We start from the raw sequence: 19,783 nt of genomic DNA, 5'->3' as shown, positions 1-19,783 counted from the left end.
GCCCGATGCGAGTCGAGCGAGCACACGACAACTCCGGTTGTTGATCTCGTGTGATTCCTTCGGAAAAGAAAACCAGTCCGGTCCGAGAATCCGAGAAATGTTTTCGTTCTCGTTTCTTCTACGTTGAATCCATTCCGGTAATTGTCCCCGATTCCGGTATCGCCTTGGCCGAATATCAAATTGGGACGACTTAGCACCGGTAGTTTACCGATCTGGAAAAGCAGGAATTTTCCTGGAATTCGGTTGTCGAAAATGTGTAAATCCACTCTTTGTTTATCCGACGAGCCCTTATCGACGGCCTCCGTTTCCAGAGCTCGAGTGATCGTTCCATAGGCCTTTTATGCATTGTGGAATTACGCCCTAAAGAGGTGAGTTTTTGGATCAATATGCCATTCCGGTTTTTGAATTTATAAATTAATTTACTGCAAATCATGTATTGTTTGCTGTGGTCTCGTCTTTAGGTTAAAAAGTTATGATCTAATTGCAACTAGGGTATCTAGACGTAGTTATAAGATTCGTTCTTCCTATTCGTTCGATTAAATATTTGAGAATTTTGCATTAAATCACTTTTACACTGGGTAGGCACTTGCTTTACTAGTTGATAAATATGTATTGTTCTAACAGCCTTCTATAAACAAGCTATTTAAAATTAAACTAACTAAATTATAATCGTAATCAAGTATTACGGTCCAACATGTAACTAGACTGGTCGGTCGCATTGGGCTGTTGTCCGACTGACTGGAGGCCATCTACCTTCTGTGCCATAAATGTCAGTGCTAAGGTCTTGTATATTTTTGTTTATGGAAATCTTTCTCACTCTTGTATTAAGTGGAGCGTAGGTATTGAGGTAACGTGAGATTTTTCATTCATGCAAGTGTCTTCTATACACTCGAATTCTGATCATAGCTCCTCATGGCGCAAATATACAGTATATCCAAGGTAAGGAAATGCTCCTTGGTTAATGACGTCAAAATTCATTAAAGTAGTTAGATAATTAGGGTATGGAAACAATGTCTATAAAAATGTTAAAAGTTTTGAAATAAATCTTCAAATATTCAAGATACTTAAAATTAAAAAACACATGGATTGTGCTCTTGTTTTGAATACGGTGTGTAATATACTATTCCAACGTATAAGAAATCGGTTGTTTTGCCTCTATGTAACTACAGTTGCGTGGAAGAATTAAAAAAATAATGTAGATACTAGAAATGAGGGTTAAAACAGCTGACGATTGACGTCCACAAATACTGTAAGAAAAATAACGGCGCATGTGCATAATTTGATTAATCTCCGTCAGCAAATCAGCTATTTTTGAAATAGCACGCGGTGCTCAGTAGAGATGCGTCGCAGAACTGTTTCGACTTTTGTGAGATTTTCATAATCAACTGAGGTGCTTCACTTTCGACCTATTGTCAGAGATTGACCTTACCCCTATATTTTTACAATTTTCAACATTGTGATCCTTGGAAATCAATTGACACTGTCTCAAGAGATTCAGTATCAGTTAATATCGGCAAAAAATTAAATATTTTGAATTTCGGTTTTGTTAGAAGATTAAACGGCAGATTTGAATTTTATACAATAATTACCAATATTGCTGAATATTGCAGTTATAATTTGTGTAGTGCTTCAAAAATGCATGCACTATTGCTAAATTGTTGCTGCATTGCATGTATTTTTTTGTTAATATTAAGTATTGCTTGCATTTTTGTTTGAGCTGCTATTTCTTGCAATCCTTTATTATTTTGCATTATATTTTCTACAGTGGTCCGACTTCAATTCCTGCATTGCTTGTGTTCATTCCTCCTAGTAAAAGTGTAGAATCCACATATTGCACTAAATAAAATTCATAAGCGGTTAGGTTGACAATAATTGATAATATACAGAGTAGTTAATGGGAAAAATGTGTTTGCAGGATCTAAAGAGAATTACTTTAGAAAAACTTTATTTTTGTTAATAATAGAGTATATTATAGGAATTATACAATGTGTCCATTTAGAAAACTAGGTATAAAACATATAACAACTATAAATTAAAAATACACAACGCTGCTCCTCAAACGATTCTTAAATAAAATATCTCAAATATATAATTTCGGCAAATAGTCAACTGGAACAAAATCTATAGTTATATGACCGAGAGACGTGGGATGCCGGCTTTATAGAAATCAAACGTAAACTAAAGCTAGCATCCCACGGAACAAATTTGATCAAAGAGTGAAATACAAACGGTGATTAATCTTATCGCTATTAATTTAATATTCAAATGAAATTTTTATGGCATTATGGATTTGATAGAATTGATAATAAATAAGTCTTTGTTGTCAGGTTAAAGTAGATGTTGGAAGATGACAAAATTGGTCATATTATCTGAAAAAAATCTGTTTTTTATCATGTTGAAAATCATATTTTTATCGGTGCTTGGATCAATTTATTCGGTACTATCTAATGCTTCTAAAGACGAGTGCATGAGTGCATTTGCCTGTAATAGAAACTTAACTTTTTTATTAGGAATTTACCTCGAAATTCACTAAAGTGAATTATCTAAAGGTTAAATATAGAAGCAAATATAGAATTAAAGGGAGAAGAAATGATAAGTCGCTTAAATAATTCATATTACTGATTAATAAGGTTTTTATGAAGCTTCTGTGATTACTTGGTTAGAAAGCGTAACAAATTGTTTCTATTATTTACTCTTCCTATTAAAACATAGACATATGTAAGTACAGTGATTAAATAATGTCGGCCACTGGGCCAATGGTCACAGGTGCGATTTTGTGTTAATTGGGTAGGTAAGTGTACAATAATATTTCTACGGAAGGTGGGTAATTTCGTAACGATTGAACACCTTTCTCTTTCTTTTCAATCAAGTTTTCAATGCTGCGTGTTAACCGCCACTTAGATCAATTCTGCAAAGCTTAAGTTATGTTATCAACAACTCAAGTTAATTAAGTTTACTTCACTGGAATCTTCCAATAAGAATAATGTTTCAGTCGAAAATAAAACTTTTCCAAAAAAAAACTTAATAAGAGAGCAATAGAATCCTTTTTGGGAGGATTCAAGTAAACTGTTGATTCGAGTACTATCGGGTCTTATTTGTATAACATATAGTCCGCATAGAAAATATTTGGAAAAAAGAAAGCTCAGTTGTAATTATTCGTAAATATTTTTATTACTTAAATTATAAAATTACAATAAATAATTCATCTCATTTACTTATACAACCTCTATTGCACTCTAAATACTTAACTAAATGTCCAGATACACATGAAACTAAATCACTGAGATAATGTTCGGTGATAGTGATCCAGGCCTGTAAAACTGACCAAATAAAATCTTCATTAGTTTCCATATATTTTCAATGAAATTGAGATCTTATGAAGCTGCTGACAATGGAATTGTTGCCAATTAGTGTTCTTACATCCAAGTTTGAGTATAGGCAGAAGTATGGCATCTTGCATTATCCTGCTGAAAACTCCACCTCTATGGATATAAAGCGTAAACCGTTTCAAGAAGAAAACCATTTAGAATTTCAATGGTGTGCATTATTAACGGTGCCATTAACTATACAGAGATGTGTAGCACCACGCTACTAGTATATTGCTTCTTCAACTGTTATTTTAGTGGGAAATTTGGAAATTTGAACGGTAATATTTTCTCTTGATAAGATTTTTAGGAGATTTGCATCAAGCTGGAAACAACTTGAGTCACGTATAAAAGCATTACTAAAATTATCTTCTCGAAAACGTTTTTAAAAATATAATCTTACTTGCCTTTCTTGTAAAGGGGTCATTACAGGGATTTTTTTTTGTTTTTTTAATATGTAATCTTGTCTTTTCGGTGACATACGGACACTTTATGGACACACTTTTAATCTTTGTGGATATACAAATCTGTTAACCAATTTTCGAGATCCTAGGTGCAGATTTTACCGTCTTAGAGCCACTAAAGCATTTAAATTGTTTATGTTAATCTTACGCGGTCTTTTTGAAACTGATCTATTTTTAATTTTTGCGTTAGAATCCAATTAAAGCTAAGTAAAATTGTTGTAAATTGTTAAATAATTTTTATTGCACATGCGTAAAGATCATTGTTTTCTACTGTTTTATTTAAGTTTTATCGGAATATTTTTTGTTGTCGTTGTAAAGTGAAACAGGTAAAATAACTCAATTTGCATATCTTTGAGAAGCCGCCATCTTGGTGTTTTTGACAGCAGAAACTTGAAACTCGGGGGGTTATAAAGTACTTTAAATTACCTTCAAAATGAGGTGTCACTCGACACTCATTTCCATTTAAGATTTTAAGGATGAACATCCTCCCGCTTAAGGGGTTGTAGATAGGGGAGTCCGAATTAGCCTAAAATGTTTCCCCCTTGAAAATAAGTTTTACGTGTCCGAGCGTTTTTTCTTAAATTCTTTTAGCTGTTCAGAACTGCGCTTGTTTCGTTTTCAAACGGCTATCCTGTATATTAAACCACCGTATAAGCTGATAAAACAGACTGAAGGTTGACTAATTAAGTTGTTGACACTCTCCAATGAATTTGCAAATAGGCAGTCATAAGCCTAGATAATAAATCCTAATTTTCTCTGTCTCCCTATCTTACCTACCGTTTAATTATCTTTAAACAGCTTTATCTTATCAGTTTTCCAGTAAAGTATGGCATATACCCCATAATATTTGCTGTTTAATTTCCAGGTCTGGTGCGCGATGGAAGATAAGAGGGGCCCGCCCAGGTTTGGGGGCTCAAAAGTGTCGGAGATCGCGAACATTTTCCAGAACCGCGCACCAAACCCCAAGGAAAAAGAGGAGATTTTCCACGTATCAAGAAAAACGCACAAGTTGAACGCGTCTGTGGAGAAAATTGATGCCGATTCTCCCGCGGTGTCGGTGATGCGAACTGAGTCCCACGTAACACGGTTCAACAATGCCAGGGCTATGTTCGAGAAGTTGGGGTCCGAGGACAATCTCCAGAAGAGTAGCAAAGTCATCCCCTTACAAGGGACTAAGAGCGCTTCAAATATTCTGGACTGTTCACGGAGCAGTTCGGCAAATAGTGAAACTCGCGAGACAAAGTCTCAGGGTTCTCGATCACCCTCACCGCCTAGACACAGAATTAGCAATAGTGTGCTGACACTTGGAGAACAGGAAAACCGAAAGTCGAATGGAATTTCCATGAATAATGGAAATTCTGAGGCGATTAAAACGAACGGAAACGATGTAACCGAACGAACTTCTAAACCGATACTGATGAAGAAGCCAGAGAAACCCGAAAGGAAATTCAATAGTAAAGAGCTTATTGAAAGGCAGAAGAACTGGACCTCTCATTTTTCAAAAAATAGGGGTTCGCGTTATAGTAGCGACCCTAATAAGGCCGCGGAAGGAAAACTAGGGGTTAGCAGTGGTGAGCTGGTACAGGAATGTCGCCTTCCAAAGGGAGGTGCCGCTGCGGCCAGGAGTGCTTCTTTTAATAATTGCAGGTAAGTACTCTTATGGTAGTCAAGACTGAGCCCCTCTTTATTCTATATTTCTTGAAACAGGATAATTAGCCCCCCTACATCTCCTCCACCGGAACCGCCTGTGAGGACCGAGGCCTCAAAACGGGGTAACGTGGCCAGAAGGGAGAGACCAGCTTCATGCGGAATTTTACCCAATATTTGCTCGAGCGTTGCCAAATTCAACTCCGAACACTCCACCGCTGCCTCTCCAAACAACAACCATGTCCACAATAACAAAGACAAGCGATCCAGCCTTATTTTGTCTCCGAACACAAACGAGAGCTTTAGAGTTTCCCCTCCAAGGCACAAATCCTCTTCAGAAGTTAAGGATGTCACTCAGTACGAAAAGAGGGATATTGCGCCCAAGCCTCTGTTTAGGGATGAGAGGGAGTTACAGCTACCAGGACATTGCCATGCTGCGAAGTCTCCGTTAGAGGACAACGAGACCAGTAGGGAGAACCTGTCAGGCACGTCTGGCAGTCTATCATCTTTGAGCCCTCCAAGCAGTCCGAGCAAATTGAAATCGGAGCAGGAAAAGCAGGAGGATGAGGACAACGAGAAATCGCTGCTATTTGTAGGTAAGCGATTTGAATTTTTTTGGCGGTTAGTGCTTTGAATGATTTATTTAGAGACCGCTTATCGCTTCTAAAATAAAATGTTAATGAGATACTGAAAGACTTCAAAAGATATACCATTAAATAATATGATAAAATGACATATTTCCACGGAAATATGATCCAAATCATATACATAATTTTCTGCTCCAGCAGACTTGTTCGAAATTATTGCATTCCCGAACGGTATTTCCTCACCCTTCGACGGTCCACATTCATTCTCAAATGAGAATGAGTATGGCCTAGAACAGGAACGCGGGTGATGGGGGCAAAGTTACCGCTTTCACTTCTGTGTTACATTTTTTTAAATAAGCTACGTTTTTAGGCAAACAGATGATACTACGTAAATGTCATCATTGAAGGTCAGGAGAGCGTCTCTTAATATGATTTTTACATTTAATATTCCGAAAATATCACCCCCGTATGCTGACCAATAATAACCCAACTGAGGACTGTTGGCCTCTTGTCCTCAATCACGTAGCACTCCACGTGAATGAGCATTTAAAACATTTTTTTAGCCATTGACATTTTCATCTTGCTCGGTTTTACGAGTCACTCGCGGCTGCGTTAAGTTTTTTGTCATTGAAACCGTCCAAGATGTGGGCAGTTATAATTTAAAAGGAGCAAAACGAACACAACAGGAACGGATGGAATTTATTTATAGATCGGCCGTGTTTTGTAGATTCGAGGCTTCTTTCTCGGTTCTCAGTCCCCGTCGGGTATTGTCGCCTATTTGTTCCGCAAGTCGCGCCTTTAAGTCACAACATCGCGAACTAAAGAGTGCGCCAAACGGCGCAAAAATGAATCTCATTAGGTATTGGCATAATTTTGCTCGTTTTTGCCCCCATCACGCTTTTATTGTCCCCTTTATTGAATAACTGTGGCTGCTCCAGTTGCAGCCCCTGAAATGTGTCTAAGAATAAGACTGTTGTGCATTGATTGCTCAGGTTTGTAGACCCCCCCTCCCCCTTGCACTTGTGGTGTTTGTTTTTGTGGGTACTGTGTTTGGGAACGCTGTTTATGTAATCAAAATATTGTCGTCTCCTTTTGAATCCTGCCCGATCAGATGGAACATTTATTTATTCGGCACGTAAAGACGTTTTCCAATTTCCACACTAAAAGCATCCGATTCTTGTACTGTTACGTGTCAGGAGGAACCCGAAGTTTTATGATACGACTGGGCCTCTACTATTTATATCTGCTGGAACACACTGTTGTGCTCATGTGTACGAAGTGGGTCACTCATAGGGACTTTAAATATCCCTTTGCGTAGATTTCAGATTATTTTTTAGTTAAATTTTACCGATGAGGTACTTAGGGCACAGTGATGCGAAATGTAGCTATGTCAAGGAATATTACCAAGTTTTACTTCAGGAAAATTATCTGGCAGGTCTATCATCAATTTAAATGGCCGTACATAATTTGGATTTTCTTTATCAGAAAGTGTTGGTTAAATTCATTTTAACGGTCCCCGAGTATCCCTAACTTATACGAGTATAAAAATATGAGACCCCTATAATATATAGTTAATCGTACAAAGGAGCAAATAATTGCATATACACATACATGTTTTTTTCGTCATTTCATGATTGTGTTATTTATTACTGGTTGGTTATCAGTAATAGATACACATATTGTCATTTAATGCAAAACCGTGACTTTCAACGTAAAATACGCTTATAACGACCATCATAAAATTAATTATATTGTACCATTAATGGTAGTGGTAGGTTGATTTGTGCGGAATAAGTTTTCAAAAATGCATAATTTCGATGTGGGATTAAAACCAATTGAGAATAGATACCTATACCTACCCAGTATAAGCTTAAAAATTATTTTACTCAATTAAAATGCCAACAATTGCCACAATTCTTGTATTGCAAAATTGGCTTCTATTTTCTCTTTGATCGCTTTGATCTCTTTCCCTTAAGTTGCTGAGTGAACTTTTAAGCCCCAGGAAGGAACGAAAACCGCCACCCTGTCATAAAATTCACTTGCCTGCAGCCTTGTTCATGCTTGGTTGATCCAGGAACTCAAAAATTAATGAAAAAACGCAATAATTCTAGACAGTCACGTAATTGTTGTTGTACTGCACTCGTACTTGGACAACTTTTTTCCCCATTGTTATCCTGCAACGGCTTTTAATTACATAGTTTCCCACTTGTTTTGCGTCTCATAAATAAATACTAACATTTCGGAAATTAAGTCACTTAATAGGCTCACATGTGATTGAATTACACGAATCGACAAGAAAATTGTTCTCGGTTGGTGGGTTGAATTAGCAATACCAAATACTTAGGTGTTCTTAAAACAGTTATATGAATATTTATGTCCTCATTCATGTACTTACGGTACGCTGTTTGACTCGCATTAAGTTATTAGGAAAATATAATGTGCATACTTTTTGTGGTTACAAGCGTTAATTGATTCGTTTTTGATGGTACTTGATACTTACAAACAAAATTTACAAATCACATACAAGTTGCCTTTTACGCTTAATAACTGTCAATATTTACTGACAAATGTTTGGCGTTTCCTGAGTTTATTAATGGAGACTTGTTAGAAACGGTTAAAGAAAAATCTCGGAATATTTTCCGGGTCCCGGAACATCTTGAATTTGTTCTTGAGATTGTTTTTTTGACCCACTAGGAAATGAGCTTCGCAGAACGGTTTCGATTTTATTAAACATTTCCTGTCTGGCAGTAAACCAATGTCAATCTTAAGAAGTCAACCTGCAATCGATACTTTTCCGTTTCGCATTATTTCAAATGAGTCGAGCGTTCAACTGAATTACCATTGAAAATTCCCGTTCCACAACACAAAAAAAGATGATAAAAAGCGATTTTTATTTCAAAATTCCTTATATTCTTTTTTATAAATGACGATTTTGTTGAAATTTTTACACGAGAATCAGGCAGCAAGGCCTACATCACAGTTATTAGTATCCATCTCTCGATCTATCGAGAATCAGTAATCCATTCTCTGACGAATCTTAGTGATTAACCCATCAATATATGTTTCTGTCGCATAAATCTTCTACCCATAAAGCCACATCCTTGAAACATAATGCCAAATCAATATCAATATCATCAAATAAGCGTCGATCGTTTGTCGGTCCGATTGCCGATTGTATGATAAATATCGGTGATTATGCCTTGCGACTAGAAAGAGCTCCCATAAGCATAAAAGCGTATTTTTAAATGCACATTTTTAATCCCAGACAGAGACGGGCTACCAGACGGTGACAAATATTATTGTGATTACAACGTGAAACGGTTAATGTGGATAACGAACTCTTAAATCGAGGAAATCGAGTTCGAGAGTCGTTTGAATAAGTACCGCAATGATCAGCTGCAATACTGATTTGTATGCATTAAATTCATGATCGTTTAGAAATCTCTGGTTCCAAAGGGAGGTTTCCATAAAATGGAAATTTGTGTGATTCTTAAGGCGTTGGTCGCTCGTTGTTTCGGTCGCATTTTTTTAAATTGCAAAAGTAACGTTGTAATTATGTTAAAATCGCATCTCAGTGACATCAAAGCAAAATAAGTTATTTTTTTGTCAACGGTATGCTCTTAACGTACCTGCACAAATGTTTAATGTGACAACATGACCGACTTCTTTAACTATCTTAGTTTTATTATGAAATGTGGTAACATGGTAGACAGGTTGAGATAGCACTTGGCGACCCCCACTGCCGCACTCAGTACGCACTTTTTGGAGGTTCAAAATTGTCGTTAAATAGTAACTTTGTGAAAAATATTTTTTTTAATACAAAGTTGCTTAACTTTTAGACAGTTAACTATTCAATTTAAAATTCTGGAGTCTTGATCTAAAACAGTGGCGATGATATCAACAATTCATTAAGAAATCAACAATAAAAATAAATAACCGCATGCCAGCTGACTGAAGGCAACGATCTGTCTATTACGTATTAGGGTTTTATAAGTAACTCGCTAACATATTCATTACGGTCTGACGTCATCTAAGAAGTTTTAAACCAACTTCAGGAGATGGCTCTAATTCACAGTTATTGTTTAAACATTACAATAATTACGGAAAAGAGCAATATTTATACGATTGTAAATTAGTACTTTGCGCAGGATAAAAGTTTCTCACGGTTTATTAAGAATACAATATCAAGTGTTGATACAATCGATACTTCAAACGCTATGCTAATTAGACGGTAAATGGTGAATATATTCTAATATTTTCTTATTCAATTTCATAGCGGACTTAGAGCTAGAATCTCCGTGACATAATGTTCGATTTTTTAGCACCCACACTAAATAAAATTCCTTTAATTATTTTTTCAGGTAATAATGAGAACCACAAAGAGAATAAGACTGAAGATACCTTCGTTGTGCCAAGACGTACGAAAGTTTCCAGTATATCACTCAACATTCCGGCCGCCGGATTGGGCAGTAGACCCTCCTCTATTGTCACCACTTCAGACGAAGGTGTGTATAGATATTTCATAGATAGGTGTCATTAGATAGGATCCACCATTCATTTCATTTACACTACTTAGCATAGAGTCTTAGAAAATCTCAAAAATTCATCAGTTTAAGTTTTGGTATTTTAAAAAAATTACACGAGAGCTAACTAACAATTACTCTTTTGTCCAAATAATTTTGAGTTTCGACTGAAAAAGTCGAAATTTTTGCCCTTGGTACAAGAACAAGTACCATGATGTTCAAAATTAGCAAAATATGCTAATATTGAGTTCTTCATTAGGGGGTTTTAACGAACCGTCACCGAAAGTCGAGGCTAGACTTAAGCCGCATGAGGAATCGTTGTACGATTTTCCCATAAATGAAGACATCCCCGTGGAATACAACGACAACTCCCCAGAAGACGTGAACGAATACTCCGAAGGGGACGTTGTGATGGAGAATCCGGTGCGGCTGACGCAGGCCGAAATCGAGGCTTTGTACGCAGTACCTAATAAAAATAGGGCTATTCATTCTAGTGCGACCGATGAGGGCCATCAGTATTCGGTAAGTCGAAGAAATTTAAAAAGAAACCTTTCACTAACCTTGATTAAATTAAGGTGCCCGAAACAAAGAGCGCAGATTACGACAAATCCCTGTCACCAACAGACTCCGATGCAGGCTATGCTGTTCCATATCGACCATCTCACTCATCCATATTCCACCAGAAATCTGTAACTTCCACAGACTCAGACGTATCCCATATGTCCCAAGTGACAGTAGTGCCGGCTCAGAAATCGGTAGACTCGGATGTGATGTACAACGCAGAACTCCCTTCAACCAACTCGGTGTTATCGCAGCTGGAAAGCCAAGAGAGTTTCGAGAGGAACTGCCAACAATTTATAAACAAAGAGCGGGAGAGTAGCGAAAGAGATAGCGTCAGACCAGAGCCATTTTTGATTAGTCGGGAAGTATTACAGAGCCACGACAAACCGGCTAAAAGTCCTGATGGTCAGCGATTTGAGGCGAAAATTTTGGACTCGAATGACGTGGAGTTTGCGGATTTAAGTGTCGCTGAGTCGGAGAAATCTGCTGTCAAGCAGGAAGGAGAGACCGATGCGATGACTCCTGAGGAGGCGGAGAATCTTCTGAGTACAAAGTGAGTTATTTTGTGAATAGAACTTTTATTTACAGGATGATCCACTCTTAAGGCGGGAAAATATTTACAGATATTGAATTCATAATTTTTATCAAATATCAGATTGTAAAAACCAAACCATTAGGTAGGTTTTTCAAAATTATGATTTGAATGTAAATAATACTTCATTCTATTTTAAATTTTTCAGAATTTGAAGTCTTAGAAAATCTAAAAATTACCATTTTTGTCATTCACATATCTTGAAAACCATGGAATGATACGTTGAATCAGATTTTTAGTAATTTTTGTATAAATAGTAAAATATCATATTAACTAGAACTTTATTTTCATAATGGCGCTGTTCGCCTGTAGAATTATGGAGAAAAGAATTATTAGGTGAGTGAAAGCCGAATTTAATGGACATGGGAGGCGGTGGTCAATGTTTAACATACATACACACACTTCTAGTCTTTACTCTAGATTTACACTTAATACTGTAAGCTAACACTGTAACATTGTTTAACATCCATTGTGAGTCTGTCCACGTACCTAATCTTTCTTCAAGTTAGGCACATTCTCCTTACAAAACGCTATTTGGGCTAAATCATTTTTTCTTATTAGGTCTTAAAGACTCTTTTGGAAAAAAGTCAAGTTGTCTACATGATAAAATACTTTTTTGTTTCCGAAAGGTGTCTTCACTTGTCTTTCGTTTTCATCAAAATCATTTTTTTACAATGAGAAAACAATGTGCGATTTTCTAGACCAGATCTCTTATCGGATGAGGAAGCGCAGGAGGTTACAAGGTTGCTGCACGCCAAAGATCAAAAAATCCACAAATGGCCTCCAGGCACTAACTCACTCCTGCAGGACTCTATCACGGCTTCAATGCACGACTCCTCTGGTCCAGTTTCACTTAACGATAGTTTAGGTATTTTTAAAGTTTAAAAACCGCATCGCAATCCATAAGGTTTTTTTATTCAATCTATAACTTCAGGTCCTCCGTCTCTGCAAGAAGAATCGGCAATAGATTCAATCCCAGATATAAACGAGTCGCAGGCGCATAAGATTTTAGGTCTGCAAGATAACAAAAAGGATGTTGAACCATTGTCTCAGTATTACGAGTCCACTTCCAGCCTGGACATGTCCACGCAGGATGAGGAGGAGTTTCTCAATCATTCCAAGTTCGACGCCAGCGTTTCCGCCTCAGATTCCGGTTTAATTGGTTAGTTATTTTGGGTTCGATTTTTCTTTTTTTACTAAGTTGACTTTCAGTAGATTCGGTGACCAGCATGTCGGACACTAATAACCTGGAAGACGTCACCGATTTTGTACCAAAGCCCATTAGTGTGGTAGGTATAGAACATGGAGTTCATTATTACGAGGACGGTCACTTCTGGATGGAAGTTCCGGGTTTGCCGCCCGAGGAAGAAGACGACGATATCGATTACCATTACGTTCCCAAGCCCACCAAAGTAATCTTTTCTACTGAGCCGATAAGAGTATTTTCGACTTTCAGTATATCGGATTACGACAGGTAGTTTTCGAGTTTTGGTGTAAAAAATTGTTTCAATTTTTTTTTTATCATTTAGACGAAACGAGGACGTGGATCCAGTGGCGGCTTCTGCAGAATACGAGTTAGAGAAGCGGGTAGAGAAGATGGAAGTGTTCCCCGTCGAGCTAATTAAAGGGCCCGAAGGGTTGGGCTTGAGTATTATCGGAATGGGTGTCGGTGCGGATGCTGGGTTGGAAAAATTGGGTAAGTTCGATTTCTCAACAAGCAATGTGTTTGTTGCCTAAAGTTTTAATATTCGTACCAATAATTAAATAAAAGCAGTTAAATTCTTTTGGCACCAGTAAGTACACTTTTATTTTAAATATGGAAATTGATCTAACTATCGTATTTACAATTTGTGGGTATCAGGTTTCTAGTTCCAACTTTACATATGCATATATATTAATTTTTTAGGAATTTTTGTGAAAACGATTACTGCAAACGGGGCGGCAGCCAAAGATGGCCGAATCAAAGTCAACGATCAGATTATAGAGGTCGACGGCAAAAGCCTGGTTGGGGTGACACAGGCCTACGCGGCAAGTGTGTTAAGAAATACCTCGGGCCTAGTCAAATTTAGCATAGGTCAGAACCATTTATATTAAAGCATAATCATTCTTGTAAAGTTAAAATTTGTAGGAAGGGAACGCGATCCGGAAAACAGCGAAGTGGCACAGTTGATAAAACAGTCCCTGCAAGCAGATAAAGAGAGGGAGGAGCGAAGGCAAAGGATGCTTGAGGTTGAGCAGCAACAAAGCGATACCAGTACTGTTCAGCTTACAGGTACATCATCAATTTTTTCCACAAAGTCAACTATCTGAAATTTGCATCAAAGCTGACTTGAGCTAAGATTTCAATAATGGATATGAAAGATTATTCTTTATTTAGGCTCGGCAAATACAAGCGTAAGTGACGGTCCTGTAAGTCCAACAGTGAATCAGGAATGTCTTTTCGACAACGAACAGGAAAGCTCGGAATCTTTGAGGAATCTTTTACAAGAGGTAACGATATTTCTCCGTCGATGCCTGTTTGTGGTGTTTGTTTGTATATTGTGTATGCTTGTCTTAGTACACTTTTGTAATTGTTGTTTGCGTAAGACTCTTGTGAAGTAACACGTGTTGTATGTTATGCAGACGCAACGCAAGCTAAGATTGTCTGAGCATGAGGTTGCGCGTCTTAAGTCCAAGGTAGGTGCCAAACGTCCATTCTCTAGCTATTGTGCTTCATTAGTATGTGTGTTTAATACGTACATACATTCGGATCCACTTTAGATATTTACTGGAACGTTCGCTCTTAGATAATGGAACAAAACGGTCTGAAACCGGACGATTCTGAGAAATTCGAGCAAGTGAACAGCAGGCTTAGAGAAGCAGAGCGGCAGCTAGGATCGATGAAGAAAGAGGCACAGACGTTCCAGAATATGCTAGAACAGTCGCAGACTCAGTATCAAGCTTTGGAGAAGAAGTACAGCAAGGCGAAACAACTTGTCCGGGAATTTCAACAAAGAGAATTGGACTTGTTGCATAGGGAGGATTTCTATCAGCAGCTGCTGCAGGAGAAGGATACGGAGTATAATGAGCTGGTGAAGAATTTGAAGGACAGAATTATCGCTTTGGAACAGGATTTATTGGGTATGAGGTTAAAATATTTTTCAGGAGCAATGGTACAAGCGCATCTATCTAAATTATCGATAATTTTTGCATGAAAGAATGTTGTCTAAAAAGCGCAAGAGTTATTATATGTTTAACTGTCAGAATATAGTGGGTAACGATCTGCCAATAAAATGTATTACGTCTAATTTATCCACTTTGTAGACACTCAACGAAAAGCCGGCCTTCCAATGATCCTGCCCTACGACAGTAACAATAAACAGTTAACACCGCAAATGTCCAGGCGTCAGCCGCCCAAACCGCTGTTCCAGTCCCTGAATCCGGACTTTTCTGACACCGAGGTGTCTGACCAGAGTCCGGATGAGGACAAAACGGCAACGGTGGAGCGTAAACTTCCCACCAAAGAAGAGCTGGATCGTGCGGTATGTAACAGGTTTGGCCAACTTTGATTCTTTACGACTGATGCGGTTCTAACGAGGGGGCATTGGGGTCGTCGGGACATAATTAATTATTGGCAATTTGATTAATAACTCTGGGGAGTATATTATAATTTCAGCGTTTTCTGCATGTTTATACTTATTAAGTAGATGCACTAATTAATGTTTTACCTATCACAAAAATAGCGGCAATTCCGCACCTTTTGGTATTATAGTTTTTTTTTGTCTAGCGCAATCAAGAAAATAAAGCAATATTCACGTCAAAATAACACATCTAACCTAGGGTCACTGTCATTGTAATGAACCCAGCCTGAGGGGGCTCTTAACAAGCAGCCGACTAACATTTCAGGTACCACCTCACGAGCTGCTCGACATAACCGCGACTAAAAGCAAAGCAGAACTGGCCACGCGGGGTTCGCTGGCGAATCGGCAGCTGCCGAGCGGCGCGAAAAAAGGTTCGCTCAGCAACAGTAGCTCCGATTACGGCCTGGACGAGAGCTACAACTCTGCTGACGAACTCACCGACAATTCCGCGTACTCTCCCAAGTCAAGGCAGCCTAATACCACCCATGCGTATTCCGTTGCTTCTAACGTTGCATCCAGCAACCGCCCCACGACGCTAAACACTAACCCTCATTATATCATTCAGCCGGTAGGTGGTCTTCTAACGGTCAGTGACGTAGAAGCGGCAGCGATAAACGAGATCGCGTGAACTAAATAAATACCTTTCTGAGCTTAATTTATTGAAGTTTCCCTTCTTCGCCACTAATGACCTGCTTAACCGGAGGACCCATGAGCGTACCAAAAGTGATACTGATACTTCCTTGGACGATCTGTAAAATATTGTAAATTCATGACTGTCCTGTACATACACTTTTATCTAGATGCACAGCATTAACCATACTTAGTCTCTAAGCACTCTTGTGTACCCTGGTGAGGTCTTCCGATTCAGCTACTAAAGCTCGTATTTACTGTTGCATCTGCTGCCTTTTGGCGAGCGGATGTAATCAAGTACCGGCGCTAACTTTTCTGGACTTCTATTTTTTGCACCGTTTTACAAACTATGTTTGTGACTCACTTTTAGCAATATACTTCTCTTCAACACCAAACGCAGTCACAGTCACGATTGCACCAGCAGCCGCAGTACGAACAGTACACCGTCCAGTACACTGAAGTGCAAAAAGCGAGCTCCCACTACTCGGCGCAGGTACATTATGCCCTCTTGTGCCATCTCATTTTTGTTTTCTTTCTTGCTGTGGGTCATATTCATTATGCAATTTTTTTCTTTCTTGCCTGTAGAACATCCCTAGCGTCCAACCTCCCGGTGTGGTTTACGCTCGGGTGCAGAAAGAATCGCGGACGGACGAAGTGACGTGGTCGGAAGGAGGGGGCGGCACGAAGGGCGTAATTTCCGTGGGACCTCCACCATCGTTAGCGGAACAACTCAAGCAAGTACTGGCGGAGAGAGAGAAAAGACTCGGTAGCGATAGCGTGTCCAGTTCGACGGATGAACTAAACGAGAAGTCGAAGGACGATCCCGCCCATCATTTACTCGAGGAAATTCGACAAGCAGTGAGTGAAGCCAATGCTAAAGGTAGGTTGACAATTTTTCCCAAATTTCTCTTTCTTAATATTTTATCCATGTCGCGATAGTCAAAAAAGTCGTTCCGGTGACGTTGTCGCCACCCGGGACCACGCCTTGGCATCACCAAGGAAACACCTCCCCGGAACCCCCCTCTCCTTCTAGTCTTAGCTCAGGTTCAGTATCGCCGTCTAGGCACGACACCTCCTGGGCCACTACCGATCTCAGTATGTCATCTTGTAGTATAGCAAGCGAAAAGCGGGGCTCTCACTTTTGGCATACTACGCCCGTTAACGAGTGGAACAAAGATCAAGTAAGCTACCAAAATATGTTACTTGATATAATACACGCATGTCAGTTCTTAATCCGAGATCATTGTTACCCCCGTTGATTCTGGACCTGTTTTATTTCATCTATTCAAAGTTTGACGAATTGTTTAACTTCCCAATGTCTATAAAAAAAACCAAAAGAAAATAATAAAAGAGTAATAAACAATGAAATTTGAAGTAAAACATCGTTTTAGACGCTATGAATAATAAAATTTGTATTGCGTTTATAAAATCCTATAGTTTGCACGACATATTTAAAAATAGGACATTTTGGCTGGTTCCAAAAGATTCTTACAAATGTCTCCTTTGCCTGCTCACGTTCAAAGCCAACAAACAACTAATGCACGTTTCTGATCGGTTCAATATGTAAATTGGAGGTTTTCATCGAAATATTCAGTATTATTGAAGTTCTCCGACCTCAAAATCAGGTACAAATTTATTTTCTTTTAATTTTAGGTGTGTCAATGGTTATTACAAATTGGCTTAGAACAACACATACAGAAATTCGCGGAACTGCAAGTGAAAGGCAGCGCCTTACTATTGCTTACCTCTGCCGACTTTAAAATCCTGGGTATCACCAGCGACGACAAGAACCGGCTCAAGCGCAAAATCAAAGAACTGAAAACGCAAGCGGAGAAAGAGCGAAAACAACTGGAAAAGGATCGCAAAGAAAAGGAGAAGCAGTTGCGTAAAGCGGAGAAAGCGAGTAAAAAGAAATGAAATGTTGGGGTTTTATCAGGCCTAAAATTTGTATATGTATTTGGACTCGAGTCAAAGCCGTTTGATGTCTCAGATCAAAAGTTTAGTTAATTTCTGACTTTAATCAATAAGCTAAATAATATACCAAATCAAGGCCATATAATAGGGTTTTAGATTTAAGAGTATACAAGTGAGAGTCGTAGCGTGTACGTACAATTGAACTGGGAATTGTGTAGCGGAACAGAATGTGATGCCGATAATTTTATGGCGACAGTCGGTGTAGCATTTTATACAATTCCAGAAGGATCCTAATGGAATTATCGCCTTGCACAATATACAGGACGATTCACGTCAGTATCATATTGTCGGAGGGGTTTTCAAAGGAACGTGACTGCGATTTCACTAGTACAATATTCCAATTTTCGACAGTTTTCGAGGTATCCACTGTTGAAATTTGGAACTTTTTGCACTTTTAAAAGTCGCAACTTCCAAATTGATTGCGCATGGTCACATAACTAATTTTTTTGGGTTTAGGTAAGAATAATTTTTGTTTTTTGTTAAATTTTCGTTAAAAATGGTTTCTAGAAGAGTCAGATTTCGCTTCTTTCCCAAAACGAAAAATTTGCCCTAGCTAGCCTACTTGCACTTTTGTAAGGTTTTTAGTGCAATAAGTGCATACCATAGATACCGCATCATGTTGTTATCGTAAGTCTCTTCTATTAAAAAGAAATTTGGTAACAAAAGAGGAGAGGCATCGCGACTGATTATCATCTGATTCAATTTAGGTGTTGTATTAAAGTTTCTTGAAAATTCTGCCCATTCTCATTAGGGTATAAAGTTGTTATTTACAAAGTATTTTATTATTAATTTCTAAACGCTGATTTTTAGTTCAATGCCTCTTTGTATAATTTTTCGTATTAAACAATAAGATTTCCTGTTAATTATTATCAAATCGTATGTCATAAATGACACCCTGCGCGATTGCCATGTTCGTTTTTTGATGGTCTCTAGATGATGTGAATGTGTTAAAGTCTCGTGTATGCAGTATCGTACACTGCGTACACTTTTAGCCATAATAAATAAATCTTATACACTATAGATATGTTCCAATGTACTGTGTATATTGTAGAGTTGTACATAAACTTATCGAGCCTCCATTGTTGCAGGCTGTCGCGGTTTCTTTTAATTTGTTCCTTCGATTCTTCTTCTGTTCTTAGGAATCTCGAACAAAAACTATAACCAAATATTAATTAATATTTACTCTCCAATCTAACACATTAAAATGTGATAATAATTTTCAATTTGCCTTGGCAAATCTTTTAATCGTGACGCGAATTTATTATGTTTAATTTTTCAAATTTTAATATATTTTTTCGTTTCTAGCTTTACATTTTAGAAACAGGGAATTAAATATATGAAAGTAGTACAAACGCAAAATCAAACTGTTGAACTGGAGATGGTATATTTCTGGTAAATTTCATCGAAAAACTAGCGAAACTATTAATAGTCGCTAATTTTTCAATTAAATTTAAATCACTTTTTCTTTTCGGGACCACTTTTGTTCTATAATACCTTCAGATTGCACATTATTGATAACGTAATAGTAATAGAATAATAAGGATTAATAATAATTGTCACTTGTGCTCAATTTCCCTGAGGTAACTTATTTGTGAATTTATAATGAACGTTCGACTGTTTAGAGCAGCTATTTTAAGTATGTACCTATAGTTTTTTTATAAAGCCGTTTGTGATTTTATTTGTAACTTTTATAATATGTAATAATTATTAATTAATTTATAAATCAAAAGTAAGTAGAACCTGTAAACGATAGATAGACGATTGTATTAATACAAGTAGCGTTTTGTTTTATTTTCTTATGCTTCGATGTTTGCGACCGT

General features: G+C 37.8%; 2 protein-coding genes across 9 annotated transcripts in view; one reads left to right on the top strand and one right to left on the bottom strand.

The window, feature by feature from the left end:
* Positions 1-19,783, bottom strand: part of LOC136415325 (C3 and PZP-like alpha-2-macroglobulin domain-containing protein 8) — a 45,494-nt gene that overhangs the window by 11,916 nt on the left and 13,795 nt on the right. The gene's annotated exons all lie outside the window — the stretch shown is intronic.
* Spn (Spinophilin) lies at positions 6-19,741 on the top strand. 8 transcript variants are annotated; one of them, XM_066399823.1, is made up of 22 exons: positions 8-368; positions 4,695-5,476; positions 5,537-6,072; positions 10,425-10,568; positions 10,846-11,108; positions 11,162-11,700; positions 12,052-12,075; positions 12,441-12,607; positions 12,674-12,901; positions 12,952-13,213; positions 13,269-13,435; positions 13,646-13,813; positions 13,868-14,011; positions 14,117-14,229; positions 14,362-14,415; positions 14,526-14,859; positions 15,043-15,260; positions 15,625-15,927; positions 16,360-16,482; positions 16,575-16,869; positions 16,929-17,170; positions 17,643-19,741. In XM_066399823.1, exons 2-22 carry the CDS (start codon positions 4,707-4,709, stop codon positions 17,904-17,906), a joined length of 5,358 nt encoding a protein of 1,785 aa, XP_066255920.1. In that variant the 5' UTR covers positions 8-368; positions 4,695-4,706; the 3' UTR covers positions 17,907-19,741. The 8 variants fall into 8 exon arrangements, with proteins under 8 accessions (XP_066255927.1, XP_066255920.1, XP_066255923.1 ...); XM_066399825.1 differs by having other exon boundaries at positions 9-368; positions 12,955-13,213; XM_066399826.1 differs by lacking the exon at positions 12,052-12,075.

This window comes from Euwallacea similis, chromosome 20 (genome assembly GCF_039881205.1).
Source record: "Euwallacea similis isolate ESF13 chromosome 20, ESF131.1, whole genome shotgun sequence".
Taxonomy (NCBI): Eukaryota; Metazoa; Arthropoda; class Insecta; order Coleoptera; family Curculionidae; genus Euwallacea; species Euwallacea similis.
The sequence above is the reverse complement of the archived record's forward strand: the minus strand, read 5'-3'. Positions and strand labels throughout refer to the sequence as shown.